At 35.8% G+C, this 15472-nt stretch overlaps 1 protein-coding gene across 13 annotated transcripts in view; it reads right to left on the reverse strand.

The window, feature by feature from the left end:
- The window catches only part of C1GALT1 (core 1 synthase, glycoprotein-N-acetylgalactosamine 3-beta-galactosyltransferase 1), a 128132-nt gene that overhangs the window by 40960 nt on the left and 71700 nt on the right, over positions 1–15472 (reverse strand). For all 13 annotated transcript variants that reach the window (XM_063667547.1, XM_063667548.1, XM_063667541.1 and 10 more), the window contains one exon: positions 2821–3057. In XM_063667547.1, the coding sequence (XP_063523617.1) occupies positions 2821–3057 (237 nt within the window). The remainder of the gene's footprint in view (positions 1–2820; positions 3058–15472) is intronic.

Raw genomic sequence — 15472 nt, forward strand, 5'->3', positions numbered from 1 at the left:
TGTGCAGACAAACAGTTTACAAACTGTCAGGCCAGGACCGCATTTTGAGTAGCACTGGTATAGAGGAAGAGCTCAATGATGAGATTCTAGATGAGTACTTCTCAAGCTATCTGTGGTGAAAGGCCAACTTTTATTTCTAATAGAGGTCTACACTGTGTAAATAGGATAAAAATGAATTATAAGAAAAATAAAACTAAAATATAAAACAAGCCCTAAACTTTTATTTTTAGCTTCAGACAAAATTACTCCAATTACAATAAAAGTTTCTGCTTACTCCCAAATAAGCAGATATTCTTTAGTTATAGGACCAGAATGAGTCTATGAACTGACTTTCAGTAGCAATGTTCTGGGCAGTATCCTGACGAAGCATATGCTTAAAATTAAGGTCAAACAGTAAGTTACAGAAGCTTAGTCCTATGAGAAATTAACAATGGAGGCATATAATATACTAGTTAACCAACTGAGAGGGAATAATGAGAAAAGCTGGGTGGAACATAAAAATATTCTCATGTCCCGGCTGGGCACAGTGGCTCATGCCTGTAATCCCAGCACTTTGGGAGGCTGAGGTGGGTAGATCACAAGGTCAGGAGTTCGAGACCAGCCTGGCCAACATGGTGAAACCCTGCCTCTACTAAAAAAGATACAAAAAACTAGCCAAGCGTAGTGGTGGGCGCCTGTAATCCCAGCTACTCGGGAGGCTGAGGCAGGAGAATTGCTTGAACCCAGGAGGCGGAGGTTGCAGTGAGCTGAGATCCCACCACTGCACTCCAGCCTGGGTGACAGAGCAAGACTCCATCTCAAAAAAAAAAAAAAAGAAAAGAAAAAAATTCTGCTGTCCCTCTGAGTATCAAGATTCACAATCCAAAAGGACAATAGCAGACAAAATCACCCTACTTTCAGTCAGAAAGCATAGACATCTCATATCCTTGAGGAGCCCAATCTCTTGGCTATACAAATATACCAGACCTTGAATGGACAGAAACAGTGAATGCAGGAATCCCCAATCTGTTTCATTCAGGCAAGACAGGTTTGTCCACTGCTGAACTTGATAAATAATTTTTCATTCACTAATTGCTTTGTACTGGGCATGGGCTGGCATAGGAGATGAAAAAAATGAGTAAGACACATTTCCTGCTGCAGAGGAATTCAGTCCATTCAGGGAGCCTGAGCCTGACACACAAACCAATAATTGCTAAATACTAAGAGATGTTATTATAGCGGTATGAACAAAGGATTCAGTGTGCTGAAGGAAAAGAAAATAGTGGCCAATAAATCCTACAGAGCAGTATATAGGGACCTAGGTAGAACAAAGAGAAAGATTAAAAAATAAAGAGATAGATAACACAGAAAATAGGTTTATAAGTTCACCAAAAGGAATGGTGAAGTTTGGTTGAGTGCAGGTACATGGGTATAGCTGAAGGCCTGAATCAGAAATGCACTGTGGACTGAGAGGAAAGGAGATGAAAAATGGTAAAGAAGTAGCATTGTTAGAATATATTGACAAATTGAATTGGCTAGCATGTGAAGGCAAGCACCTACCATGATTTCTTAATTTCTGGCACAGACAGATGGTAATGAGCCATATAAAAGAAAGAATAGAGGAGGAAGAGCAACTTCTAGGAGTAGGAAGGAAAAGGAGACTCAATTTACACATGCTGAGTCTGAAGGGAGTAGACAAACTTTTAGCATACCCCACATTTTGTAGGCCATTGAGCTGGACAAGTATGTATCCAATACACATGCCTGGAGAGGCCTAGTACGGCCTACTATTAGTAGGGAACTCTGGCTCCAATTGATCATCTAAAGACATGTAGCTATGTTACAGAGCAAATACACAGTGACCAAACTGTTCTGTAAGAACACAGAGCACTTGCTCAGAGCTGAATTACTGTCACATAAACAATCACAAAACACGACATACTTTGTAATAGTATGTATATGTTTGCTAGTTGATAAAATGGAACCAGGCTTTGAAATCTCACCCTTCAACCTCTGCTTGAGAGGTGGTGAAGAAGTAATTTACTACTGAGAAGAGAAAAAACTCTGAATAGTGGACCCTCTGCATCCCAGAATTCCAAGTGTTTTCAAGCTACTTATATTATTTTCTGTCAAACCGTATTTTGCAGAGATCTTTGCATTGTGTTAATGTCGTCTCACGATGTCTGGAACTGGGCTAAAGACAGTAAGAAATAGATGGAAATTAAAATTATGAGGGTTGATGTCACACAGACAAACAGCTAAAGGACAGAAACTTGGAGTAACCAACACTTAAGGGACACATAAATAACTCAACTGAGAAAATCTGGTTAGAGGTAGGAGGCTAGGAGAAAATGAAGTCTTTAGAACGCATCCTTGGTTTTTAACTTCCTTGTTCTTTGTGCCTCTTGAGGAAAAAAAAGATTAGTTATATTAACTAATTATAAAAATATAAATCAAAACTTACATACACCTCAAGTTTCTCTAGGAAAACAAGACTTAAGCAAAAGCTATGACTAAAACAAGTAACAAAAACCAAAGACACACATATAACAAAACTGGACCTAGAAAAACATTTTCAGAAACAAATCAAATCTGAATAGTTATGCCCTTCCCCAAATCATGGGTTCTGAACTACTTCTACTTAAAAACTAATTCAAAATTAATATCTTATTCCCTAAATAAATCTGAGTTTTAGCAATTCCCTTCTCTTGAGGCAAACCAAGAATTATTTTTAATATCTGGAATATATAGCCCATTTTAATTAACAGATAAAGACAGGGATATGACAAAATTTAGACTAAAATACTGCTTATGTTTACTGCTTAATAAAGTAAACCATACCTGTATGTTGGCTAGAATCTGCATTGAAGTTCATTTGTCCTTCTAGATGATTCTGTCCATTATCATCTGAATGCCTTGCATGAGGATCATTATGAAGAACATTAGGCTGGGTGTCACCCTTTTCTCCCAACAAAATACTAAATAGCTGAGAACATAAAAGAAATCCTATTGCTGATCCACAGAGGAAGGTTAAAAAATTCAGCCAGGATTTAGAGGCCATTTCCCGAAAGTGTATTTCTGTAAGAACAAAAATTAGCAGGATGTTATAAAATCAAAGCAAGATACATAACCGGAGTAAAAATTCTGGTAACATTTAGCTATAATGGAAAGTTAATTTCTAACAGTATTTAGCTATTATCTATGAGTTTACCCCTCTATTTGCTGCGAAAACAGCACATTATGGAAAATCCATAAAAACAGATTAATTAGTAGGACAGTCACAGTTGGGGTGGGGTATGGATAAGTATGTCAGTATTGCACACAGAATTTCCTCTTCTTCCCACCAGGATCCTTTGTGGATCCAGGATTACCTGTCATGTTGTTTTTCTTTCTTTGCTGTTAACTCTGAGTACGGAAGTCTACTTCTTTATCTTTGGTAGCAACCACCACCCATTCTCCAACCCAAAAGTTAGCAAACCCTTTCTGTAAAGAACTAGAAATAAAATATTTTTGGCTTTTTGGGTCTCATGTGGTTTCTGTTGCATCTTCTTAAACAATCCTTTACAAATGTAAAAAACAGTTGTAGCTTGTGGAGGACTAGGGTCAGCACAGTTTGGGGACCCATGGACCAAAGCTGGCCTGCTACCTGTTTTTGTAAATAGAGTTTTATTTGAACACACCCATGCCCATTCATTTATATATTGACTATGGCTACTTTTGCCCTAAAACAGCAGAGTGAATAGCTACAATAGAGGCAATATGTCTCACAAAACCGTACCTAGCCCTTTATAGAAAAAGTTTGCTGGCTAGGCACAGTGGCTCATGCCTGTAATCCCAGCACTCTGGGAGGCCGAGGCGGATGGATCACTTGAAGTCAGGAGTTTGAGACCAGCCTGGACAACATGGTAAAAAATTAGCTGGGCATGGTGGCATGTGCCTGCAGTCCCAGCTACTTGGGAAGAATAAGGTGAATATTTGGAAAGAATTGGTAAGAATAAGGTGGGAGAATCACTTGAACTCAGAAGGCGGAGGTTGCAGTGTACCAAGACTGCACCACTGAACTCCAGCCTGGGTGAAAGAGTGAAACTCTGTCTCAGAAAAAAAAAAAAACTTTGCTGACCTCTGCTCTATACTGCAAGATCTAGATCTTGGATGGAATCTATAATATTAACGAGATTAAGTAGGGTACCTGGGACACAGATGCCTGTTGAACTGCCCCACAACCAAACATAAACGACAAACGCCCTTTTTAAGCTTTTGTTAACAATTACTATATGGTGAAGTTATAAACTTCTATTAAATTCCTTATAAGATTGGTCTTAACTCTAGTTTCCTATTCCTCAAGATAATTTAAAAAGTAAGTTTACTAAGCATTTATTATATACCAGAAGCTGTCCATACATTATTTCATTTTAAATAAAATTTAATTTCAATGTCCTTTTTCATTCTCACTAAACCCATCTGCAGATGAGGAAAGAGAAATTTTAAAAAGGTAATTTTAAACAGGTAATTCATATAGGTTGACACAATCAGAAGGAGTCACAGTTTGAATGTAGGTCTGTGTGCTTAAAAAACCCATGCCCGGCTGGGCGTGGTGGCTCATGCCTGTAATCCTAGCACTTTGGGAGGCCAAGGCGGGCGGATCACCTGAGGTCAGGAGTTCAAGACCAGCCTGGCCAACATGGTGAAACCCCATCTCTACCAAAAATACAAAAATTAGCCGGGCGTAGTGGTGCGTGCCTGTAATCCCAGCTACCTGGGAGACTGAGGCAGGAGAATCACTAGAACCTGCGAGGCAGGACTGCAGGACCGAGATCATGCCACTGTATTACAGCCTGGGTGACAGAGTAAGACTCTGTCTCAAAAAAATAAAAAAAAAAAGCCCATGCCCTTTCCATTACATTTCTCAAACTCTTCACCTAATCACCACTAACAGCAGAGGGCAATGGGCAGTGAAAGTAGAGGTCTGGGAAATATAACCCTAAAAATCAAAATTGCTTTGAAATATTTTGTGAAAGCAAAAGTACAAACCAACAATCACCACTACAACAATAAAAACAAAACAACTTCATGTATTTCTGGAATAGCTGACTAGGTTCTTTTAGAACAACCAAGTACAATCAGAAAAACTGAACAAAATGTAAAAAAACATAAATACACGTTTGAAGACATTGGTAAGATATCAAGGCAGTGAGAATTAGTAGGGCCAAAATCTGGAAGAAGGAAGGAAAGAGGCAGACCAGACATCTGGCATAGCTCTATCCTCAAGACAATGACGGATTCTGAAAGAGAAAACAGCAAGGGCAATAAAGCTAAGCAAAAATTAATGTCCAAAGTCTGCTTAGGAGAAGAGGTCCTGAAAAACACCTATGCTCTTATCAAGGACTCTGAAAGGCTACAATCTGAGAATAAGAACAAAACAAAAATAGACCAATCTTTACAAGGGCTGAAGTCTATGTTGGAGTCATCTCAGCCACTGACTGGATGATCCGCCCTAACCTAACTGCAAAAATATTCTCCTGGAGAAATATAAAATCATGAAGAACCTCAAATTATCACTACTTTTTTTTTTTGGTATACAACATGGACAAAATTTTGATACACAATGTCCAAAACAACCAGGCATCAAGATGAAAATGACGGCTAAACACAAAAAAGTAGACAATAGAAACAGAGCCAAAAGACTCAAATAAGATTTTCATATCTTTAGCTTAGAAATAACTATTCTTAATAAACTCAAGAAATTAAATGGCAAGATTAAGAAATTAGGCATAGAATAGTCACAGCTGAAGAAAAATATTAATAACCTAAAAAGCCAGGTCAGAAGAAAATATGCAGAATGAAGTATGGAAAAACAAATGGATTGAAAAAGAATTGAGCAAAAAAACAGAATAAAGTGAAAGGGTCTAATATAAGTGTTAACTGGAATCTTTGAGGGAAGAGGCGTATTAACTCAGGAGAAGTGGTATTTCAAGAAATAATGACTGAATATTTTCCAAAACTGACAGAGTACCAACCCTCACATTAAAAATCTACAAAACCCAATGAAGATTACAAAGAAAAAGAAAACATTACCTAAGTACATCAGTCAAACTACTGAAAACCAAGGACAGAGAAAAAAACTTAAAAGGTGTAATAAGATTGACAGCTGACTTTTTAGCAGAAACAACAGAATCAAGACTGCAGTGAACTATTTTTAAAGTGCTAAAAGAACAGAACTACCAACCTAGCATCCTGTATCCAGCAAAAATGTCCTTCAAGAATGAGCCTTAAAAACATGTTCAGAAAAACAAAACCTAAGTGAATTTATCACTAACAGGTCTATTCTAATTCTTCAGGCAGAAGGAAAAGAATTTCAGATAAAAATTCAGAGATGTAGGAAGGAAGAGAGAGTCATAAAAAGGGTATGTATGTAAGTAAATCCAAATAAATATTGGCTATAATAAAATATTTTTTGAAAGTCTCACAAGATATTAGTATTATTACTATTAAAACAAATTACAAAACTGGCATCAAAAAGTATAAGGAGGGTCCATAGAGTTTAAGAGCTCTAAAGTCATTTCACTGTCCAGGAGTTGTTAAAAAAAAAAAAAAAAACAACAACTAATTAATAATAGCCTTTAAAAGACCAAGGATGTATAATATAATCTCTAAACAAACAAACACACAGTAAAACAATATAATTAAATTCAAATACAAAAAAAAGAAATGGGAAAATACCCCAAATCAAGGCAATGTTAAAAAAAAAAAAGGGAATATAGAATAGATGAGACAAATAGAAAATAAATAGTAAGGTGGTTGATTTAGAACCAAACATATCAATGATTATATTAAAAGCAAATAGACTAAAAACTACAATTAAAAGATAAAGATTGCCAGCCAGACTTGAGAAAAATAAACCCATCTACATGCAGCTTACAAGAGACACATATTAAATAGATTTATAAAGTTGAAAGCAAAATAATAAAAAGATATACCATACAAACAGTAATAAAAGGAAAGCTTATGGATACCACAAAAAAAAAACTAGTAGTTACGTGGCTTGTTCTCTGTGACATTCATTAAGCTCTACATTTATGATTTTACATACTTTTCTGTATTAACATTTATTTCAGTAAAAAGTGTATACAAAAACTCCTTCATGTGTCTTTATCCCATTAAGTACATACTTAATATATTCATATTTGATATAAAAATATATATCCCAAAATCTACAAGTAAAATTGACATGCCATGACAACACACCATGCTTATGCTGCATTATATATCTCATATTTCAGGCTCTCTCCTGTATTGTAATTCCAGTTTGGGAAGAACAACCCTAAGAGGAAGAGGAGAGGTGAAGGAACAGCACAGTATAAGCAAAGTTGCCCAGTATCTTGAGATGTAAATTAACCATCTGAAACTATCAGATACTTGTTTGCACCTTTTGCTCTATCCTGACTGTACCTTCAAGTTCAGAAAGATAGGCCTTCATGGATGATGAGTACATAGCCCCACTCAACAATCCCTCTCTCTACCCTCAATCAAATTTCCCACAGGAAAAGCAGAAACAAGTTTACCATGTCTTTCTGTTGTTTTCTCTGATGAGGGGGGTCTCAAATTCTCCCTCCCTACTGCCCCCTTTCCCTCATTCAGGTTGGCCGTTAGTGTAACCTTTATATCCAAAAGATACAATAAAACATATCCCTCCTGTCTTAAGTGATTGTTCTGAAATTCTAAATATCTTAATTGTCTGAGGCCCAGTTCATTAGACCTTGCTCTAACCAGAAATCTTGGTTTGAAATTTCATTCAAACAGCCAGAGAACTGATTATTCAAATATCTGTTTGATATTATACAAGTCCTTCCTTTAGCAGTATACATGATCAAGACAATCTACAATAGAGGTATGTGATGTGAAAGTACCATGAATTGAAAACATGAAGCCAAGATAAGTAAATGAAAGATGTTTTAACTCTTAATTTCTTATGGAGGAAGACAAGCAGAATACGATTGAAGCAGTGAACCTGGAGGAAGACTTTTAAGGTAACATTAGCAGATACTGAGGTGTCACTCTCTACATCCTCTGATTCTCTCACTAACACTTTGCCTTACAGCACACTGATCTTGGTTTTCCATTGCTTTTTGTCCTAGCTGTGATTTTGCCTTAATACCATATACAGCCACTTCACCATCTCAGAAAGGAACAAAGAGTATTTTACTGCTGCAGAGTCTACCGCTCCTGGCACTGGAGAAGAAAGCAGTAGTCACAATGCCATTCAGTACCACTTAGGCAGAAAGCACTGTGACTGAGAAGAGGAAGGACTGCAGGACCAGAGAAAATCCCTATTTCTATCATCATAGTGGATATATGAAGTTAAAGAAGTGCTAACCCAGCTCCATCAACTATGAATACTAACATGCTACTCAATCATTTTCCAAGGACATGTTGAGCTTCAGAACAAGCCTACTTCTATAACACAAAAAAAGTTACTGTTTGTGGAAAGCTAGTGAGGTACTTACGGACACAGTTTTTCTTAGCTGAAGAGGAACTTTTAAGCAAGGCATCTATCCTGCAGTGAATGTAGGGAAAATTGACTTCTTGGTGTTACATAATTGTTTTTAACTTTAAAATGTTTTGTGATGCTGTCTGATGCCTGTCATACTCTCTTACTCTTCTCCCCCAGAATATCAGCACACTCAGAATGTGCTGGCTCCTCTTGTGTTGTGTTTACCACATTCCCTTCCAATTTAAAGGACTCCGGCCTTATGACTAAATAACTGTAAACTCCCATTTTTTTTTCCTGCTCCTGGGATAAAATAGCCATCTCATGGGGGTAGAATGCACCCCAAAGCTCACTCAGATTTTTGGCAAAAATCATGTCCACAAGAGTGTTGAGGTAGACTAGACTGGAAGAAGACATAGCTTAACCACACTGCACATTATGAGGGCTTAAATACCATTTCTTTGAATTGGGTGGTGGAAGTTCTTTATGCCAAGTGCTTCCAAACCTGATGTGTAATCAGAATCACTTGAGGATATTCTAAAAGTACAGATTTCCAGGCTTAACAACTGAGGTTTCAGATACAAAAGAACTCCCGGGACAACTAAAATTTATATTTTATTTTTAAAGGGACAGCTTTATGCTATTCATTGTTAAAAAAGCATTTAGAAGGAAGAAATCATCACAAGTCCTACTACCCAGAAACAATCATTAATATTTTGTGATTATCATTACAGGTTTATCTCTAGCAATAACAAAAATAGGAGAGGTAATTACAGTTAACATTTGAGCCCTGTACTAAGAGCATCTGCAAACTAGAAAGTACGGACTAGTATTCCCATTTACAGATGAATTCAGACACAGAGAGTCACACTAGCAATCTGAATCAGGAATTCAGACTCTTAACCACTTTGCTATTATGTCTTAGTCCATTTTCTGGTATTTATAACAGAACAACTGAAACTGGGTAATTTATAAAGAGAAAGCATTTATTACAGTTACGGAGGCTAGGAAGTCCAAGGCCAAAGGGGGCACATCTGGTAAGAGTCTTCTTGCTGTTGAAGACTCTTCTCTGAAGAGTCTCAAGGTGGCAGAGAGTATTACATGGCATGAGGGATACACATGCTAACGTGTTAGCTTAGGTTTGTTCCTCTTCCCTTTCTTTATAAAGCCAAAACAGTTCCCTTCCCATGATAACCCATTAAGTTATTAACCCATTAATGGATTAAACCATTCATGAGGGCAGAGGTCTGTCTCATAAACCAATCACTTCCTTAAAGGCCCTATTAATATTGCCAAACTGGGAATTAAATTTCAGCATGAGTTTTAGAGAGGACAAATATTCAAACCATAACACTACAGTTTTACAGAATGGGAATTATATTAGTCATCTCGTTTTTAAAGAATTAACATATTAATTAGATTTATTTGAATTTATAGGAAATAAAGGAAAGGAAATGAATCTAAAAAATCTGAATGTCACCTAGACATTTGTAATATGACCCCCATCCTCTAAAGGATACCTCTAAAAATTAAGTTTACAAAGAAACAAAGGAGTTGGAGGGCTCTTATTAAATAAGCTCAATTTTAGGCACTATCTATTGATTTCTTGCTGTGAAATGTGGAAATCAGCATGGATACACACATGTACAAATATATACACATATACATACACACACTCCCTCTGCCAACCAATTTTTGTTAACTGCTTTTATTTGGTAAAAATGTACATAGTTTACATTATATGAATTATGAACTGTAATTCCATGACTGCTTAATCCTGGATCTACATTAAACTAGATTCCATGCTCACCAAGAGTCCTTTTAAATCACAACTCCTCTAAATTGGAGTTTTTCATTAATATCATGTTTTTGTTAGCTGGGTTTCAGCAAGTAGTTTTTTTTAATGGTACTAATTGTTGCCATATCTGAAATTCTTGCAGGCTTCAGAATGTCTGCTATTGCACAAACTTTCTTCTCCCTAAGAACTTTGTAAATATTACTCCATGGTCTTCTTACATGGGTGCCAGAGAATTCTGAGAACACAGCCTTTATCCTCTTCTCTTATGCTTGGTTTTCAGTCACTCCACCAGTTCAAGAATATTCTTTCACCCAGATTTTAATGCCCTTTACCATGAGCGCATGTCTTCCTCCTTTCAAGCTTTCAGGAAGTCAGTGTAATTCACAATAAAGTCCCTGAAATTCTAGTTGGTTTTTTTTTTTTAAATTTTAACATTTTATACCACATTTTGCCAAGGTGACAATCAGGTACTTCTAATTTTGCTCTGGATTATGACATTCATTTGCTGCATTTACATATTCAAAATATATTCCCTCTTCTAACCATATTAAAATAATTTTTGATACAGCTTTATATTTTCCCAAAAGATTTTCCTTATGAAAGTGATATAAATCTTAGTCACACACCTTACATTTACAAATATAGTACATGTGAGGTACCATGTTAGAAATTTTTATGTTTTTTTCTGATCCTCACAGCAACCTGAAAACTCGATAGCAGTATCCCCTTCATATTACAGATGAAGAAACTGAGTATGAGAAAGGTTAATTAAATTGACCCAAACCAGCCAGCCAACATGGTAAATTGGAATTTTCACCCCCATTTCATTTAAAGTTCACTAGTTTTTCCACACACCACTCTCTCACCTATAGTTGTCTATTAACTTTCCATATCCTTTCCCTTTCTCTCTAAAATTATCTTTAAATGGAATACTTAAAAGGTTATGTCATCAGTAGGTCCAACAAGAAACCACTTTTGCTCTATTTATAAATCTTGAGGTGAAAATAAGATATCGAAAAGTCCACAGGCTCTAAGAATGGACTGGGAGGATGTTAATGTTTGCTGAGAGATTGGAATTGGTTTCAGACTAAATGTTCATGCCTCTGCTCTTTAATCTTGCCATTAAAAAGCTCAAATGTTTCTCTATAAAAATTCTTAAACACAAAAGACAAACACACTGCTAAAGACTTAACCCATACAGTGTTTTCAATAAACAAAAATAAATTTATTAAGTAGAATTTTACTTGCAATAAACCCTCTATAGTTTTCTTCTAATTTTAGGGAATATTTGTATTAATTGTGTTTCTTCCAGTTCCTGGTTATAAGTAGACATGAGCTGCCAAGCTGAGATCTAAGTTTTAAAGCTCAAAAATTATTTTCAAATATACAGCACTATGCTATATACTGGGAAAAGCAAAAAGCAAGTACCTTTCCCTGCTTTCCTGAAGTTTAGTTTTGCTAACGATACAGGGAAGTAAAAATAGCAAAGAAACAGTTTGGAAACAATAGAGCGGCACAGCAAAAGCAGTGCTAAGAGGAAAACTTATAGCACTAACTGTTTACATTAAAAAAGAGAGAAATAAATTGATTATTTAAGCTTCTACCTCAAGACTCAACAAAAAGAGCAAAATAAACCCAAAGCAAGAAGGAATAAAATAATAAAGAGCAGAAATTAATAAAATTTAAAATAGGCATTATTTTAAGTGAACTAACACAGGAACAGAAAACCTTATTAGTTCTCACTTCTAAGTGGTAACTAAACACAGAGGACATATGGACACAAAGAAGGGAATAACAGACACGAGAAACTACCTAAGACTGGAGGGAGGGAAGAGGGTGAGGACTCAAAAACTATCTATTGGTTAAATACACTATGCTTAATATACTTAAATACACTTAATACACTTAATACACTTAAATACACTATGCTTAAATACACCAAACCCCCATGACACACAATTTACCTCTGTAACAAACCTGTATATGTACCCCGAACCTAAAATGTAAACAAAAGAGCTGGTTCTTTGGTAAGATTAATAAAATGGACAGCCTCTAAAGATTGATTCACAAACTACATAGCAGGAATAATACAGGGGATATTTCTACTGACCCTGCAGATATCAAAGGATAATAAGGGAATACTACAAACAACTCTACACATATAAATTTGACAACTTAGATGAAATGGACCAATTCCTTGAAAAGCATAAACCATCACAATTCACTCAATATGAAATAGATTATTTGAACAGCCATATAATTATTTATAGAAACTGAACTCACAATTTTAAAACTCCCCTCACCCCCACCCCCAACCCCCACAAAAATCTCCAGGTCCAGATGGTTTTACTGGAGAATTCTAACAGATGTTCTAAAAATTATTTTTTAATGTTTTAACATCAATTTCGTACAATCTCCTCCAAAAAGTAGAAGAGGAGAGAACACTTCCCAATTCATTTTATCAAGTTCATATTACCCTGATACCAAAATCCAACAAAGACAGTACAAAAACAAACAAACAAAAAAACTACAGACTACTACCCTTCTCAGAAATACAGAAACAAAATACTTAAAAGTATGAATTAGCATGTTAAGTACTAATACTTAATGAAGTATCAATATTTAACAAAGTATTAGTAAACAGAATTCAGCATTATGTAAAAAGAATTATGATCAAGTAGAGTTTATTCTGAGTATGTAAGGATGGTTCAATATTTAAAAATCAACACGATTAATCCTATTAACAAACTAAAAAGGAAAATTCACACAAATGAAAAGATGCAGAAAAAATACTTGACAAAATCCAATACTCATGACAAATAACTCTCAGAAAAACAAAAACAGAAAGAATTTCCTTAACTTGATAAAGAACATGTATCAAAAACTAACAGCTAATGCTACACTTAATGGTAAAAGACTGAATGCTTTCACGTTAAGATCATGAACAAGGAAAGGATCTCCACTCTCATCACTCTTACTCAATACAGTACTGGAAATTCTAGTCAGTATAATAAAGGAAAAAAATAAAAAAGAGAATGAAAAGGCATATAGATTGTAATGGAAAAAATGAAACCATCCCTATTTGCAGATTTGTAGATAATGTGACTGTGAAGGAAATCTCAAGGATTTTGTGAAAAGAAAAATGCTAGAAAGAGTAAATTCAGCATGGTCACAGGATATAAGATATATATACCAAAATAATTGTATTTCTATATACTAATAATGAACACAAGGACACTAAAGTAATACAATGCCATTTACAACTGCTCAAAAAAACATGAATTATGTATAAAGCTGAAAAAACATGTATACGACTTGTATGACAAAAGCTAAATAATGCTGATGAAGAAAAGTAAGATCGAATAAATGAGGATTCATACCGCATTCATGGAATTAAAAATTCAACTTAGTAAGGAGGTCAATTCTCCCCAAATTGACATGCATGCTTAATGCAATTTCTACTGAAGTTCTAGCAAGATTTTTTTGTAGAGACAGACAAGATTATTCTAAAATTTGTAAGTTAAGACAAAAGAACTAGAATAGCTACAATTTTGAAAAATGAGAAAAAGGGGAGGGATAAGTTACCTGAGTTCAAGACATCATATGGCTATAGAAATCAAGACCTTATAGTTCTGGTGAATGGACACATGGATCAATGGAGCAGAATAGAAAACCCAGAAACAGACCCACATACATATGCTCAACTGATTTTTGACAAAGGTACAAAAGCAAGTGATGGAGCAAAGACAGCCTTTTCAACAAATGATGGTGGACATTCCTAGGCAAAAAAATAAATAAACCTAGACCAAAGTCTCACACCTGAGACAAAATTAACTCAAAATGATCATAAACTTAAATGTTAAAACATGCAAGTATGAAACTTTTAAGAAAAAAACTTCGGTATTTAGAGCTAGGAAAAGAGCTCTTAGACGTGGAACCAAAAGCACAATTTATAAATGGGAAAAACTGATATTAAACTTTATCAAAATTAAATCTCTTGCTCTGTGAAAGACCCTATTAACAGAATGGACAAACTACAGACTGGAAGAAAATATTTGCAAAGTACCTGTCTTAGATCATTTTCAGCTGCTATAACAGAATACCACAAACATGGTAATTTATGGAGAACAGAAGTTTATTTGGCTCACAGTTTTGGAGGCTGGGAAGTCCAAGAGCATGGCACTGGCACCTGTTGAGGGTCATCCCATGGTGGAAGGCATCACATGGCAAGGAAGTGTGCACAAGACAGAGAGAAAAACCGGGCAAAACATCCTTCCTATCAAGAGCCTACTCCTGTGATAATGGCATTAATCCATTCATGAGGGCAGAGCCTTAATGACCTAATCACCTATTAAAGGTCCTACCTCTTAATACTGTTACAAAGACAATTAAATTTCAACATGAGTTTTCGAGGGACCACTCAAACCATAGCAACACATATCTGAAAAAGAATTCACTTTTGAAGTACACAAAGAACTCTTGCCCGGGCACAGTGGCTCACGCCTGTAATCCCAGCACTTTGGGAGGCTACAGGAGGGTGGATCACAAGGTCAGGAGTTCAAGACCAGCCTGACCAACATGGTGAAACCCCGTCTCTACTTAAAAATACAAAAAAAAAATAGCCAGGTGTCGTGGGACGTGCCTGTAATCCCAGCTACTCAGGAGGCTAAAGCAGGAGAATTGCTCCAACCTGGGAGGCAGAGGTTGCAGTGAGTGGAGATTGCGCCACTGCCCTCCAGCCTGGGCGACAGAGTGAGACTCTGTCTCAAAAAAAAAAAAAAAAAAAGAAAAAAAAAGAACTCTCAAAACCAAAAAACCAAGAACATACAAGAATAAAAATGTAATAAAAAATGGGCAAAAGACATTTCACCAAAGATCTATAGATGATAAGAGCATGAAAACATATTCAACATCATTCATTATTAGGAAAATGCAAACTAAAACTACAAGATTCTTCTACACACCTATAAAGATGGCTAAAATTTAAAAATCAGTGACACCACCAAATGTTGGTGGGGATGTAGAGAAACTGAATTACTATACATTGCTAGTTGGACTATAAAACAGTGTCAAGCTACTATGGATCAAAGGTAACTATGCAGAGAAAAATATGTTCTAAACCATTAAACCCAATTTGTTAACTGGGACACTATTCATCTTGACAAAATGGGGAATATACCAAACAAATCTGAATGATACGCCCCCAG

The sequence above is a fragment of the Pongo pygmaeus genome, chromosome 6 (genome assembly GCF_028885625.2).
Source record: "Pongo pygmaeus isolate AG05252 chromosome 6, NHGRI_mPonPyg2-v2.0_pri, whole genome shotgun sequence".
Taxonomy (NCBI): domain Eukaryota; kingdom Metazoa; phylum Chordata; class Mammalia; order Primates; family Hominidae; genus Pongo; species Pongo pygmaeus.